General features: G+C 47.6%; 1 protein-coding gene across 1 annotated transcript; it reads left to right on the top strand.

Moving 5' to 3' along the window:
- Window positions 1-213: 213 nt before the first annotated feature.
- PVX_235290 (phosphatidylethanolamine-binding protein, putative) lies at window positions 214-932 on the top strand (the record flags this gene model as incomplete). Its single annotated transcript, XM_001612320.1, has 1 exon — window positions 214-932. Exon 1 carries the CDS (start codon window positions 216-218, stop codon window positions 930-932), a length of 717 nt encoding a protein of 238 aa, XP_001612370.1. The 5' UTR covers window positions 214-215.
- Window positions 933-1,070: the final 138 nt, after the last annotated feature.

Genomic DNA, 1,070 nt, shown 5'->3' with positions numbered 1-1,070 from the left:
ATCAACGGGACTTTCCAAAATGTCGTAACAACTCCGCCCCATTGACGCAAATGGGCGGTAGGCGTGTACGGTGGGAGGTCTATATAAGCAGAGCTCTCTGGCTAACTAGAGAACCCACTGCTTACTGGCTTATCGAAATTAATACGACTCACTATAGGGAGACCCAAGCTGGCTAGTTAAGCTTGGTACCGAGCTCGGATCCAGTACCCTTCACCATGGGAGGGCCGCCCACCATAGAGGAACTGAAAAGGGAAAAAATTATCCCCCACGTTTTTCCGGATGAAAATGTGGACTTGACTGTAGACATGTACATAAGTTTTAAATCAGGAAAGGAGGTAAATCATGGGAACATATTAGATTTGGCTGGCACCGGAAGTGTCCCTAGGAATATAAAATTTTCAGAAGAACCCCCAGAGGATTATTGCTATATTTTGTTTATGATTGACCCGGACTTCCCCTCCAGAAGAAGACCAGATGGAAGAGATTACGTTCACTGGGCTGTGTCTGGGATTAAATCCAAGGAGCTAGTAAAAGGGACGGATAAAAATTGTATTACCTTATTGCCCTATGTAGGCCCGTCTATTAAGAAAGGAACCGGCCTCCACAGAATCTCTTTCATCCTTTCGTTAGTGAAGGAGGAAAATAAGGGCAACGTTACCGGGGTGCCTCTCTACCGAGGCGAGCATTACATTACCAGAGTTAAATTTAACAACTGCCAGTCGGCTTACAACGTCATACAGATGAATGATATGAAAATTGTGGGTTTTAACTGGTGCCAGATAGAGGCGAAGGGTCAAGACAATTCTGCAGATATCCAGCACAGTGGCGGCCGCTCGAGTCTAGAGGGCCCGCGGTTCGAAGGTAAGCCTATCCCTAACCCTCTCCTCGGTCTCGATTCTACGCGTACCGGTCATCATCACCATCACCATTGAGTTTAAACCCGCTGATCAGCCTCGACTGTGCCTTCTAGTTGCCAGCCATCTGTTGTTTGCCCCTCCCCCGTGCCTTCCTTGACCCTGGAAGGTGCCACTCCCACTGTCCTTTCCTAATAAAATGAGGAAATTGCATCG

The sequence above is a fragment of the Plasmodium vivax genome, genomic scaffold, assembly GCF_000002415.2.
Source record: "Plasmodium vivax scf_7098 genomic scaffold, whole genome shotgun sequence".
Taxonomy (NCBI): Eukaryota; Apicomplexa; class Aconoidasida; order Haemosporida; family Plasmodiidae; genus Plasmodium; species Plasmodium vivax.
This window is presented reverse-complemented; position numbering and strand designations above follow the sequence as displayed.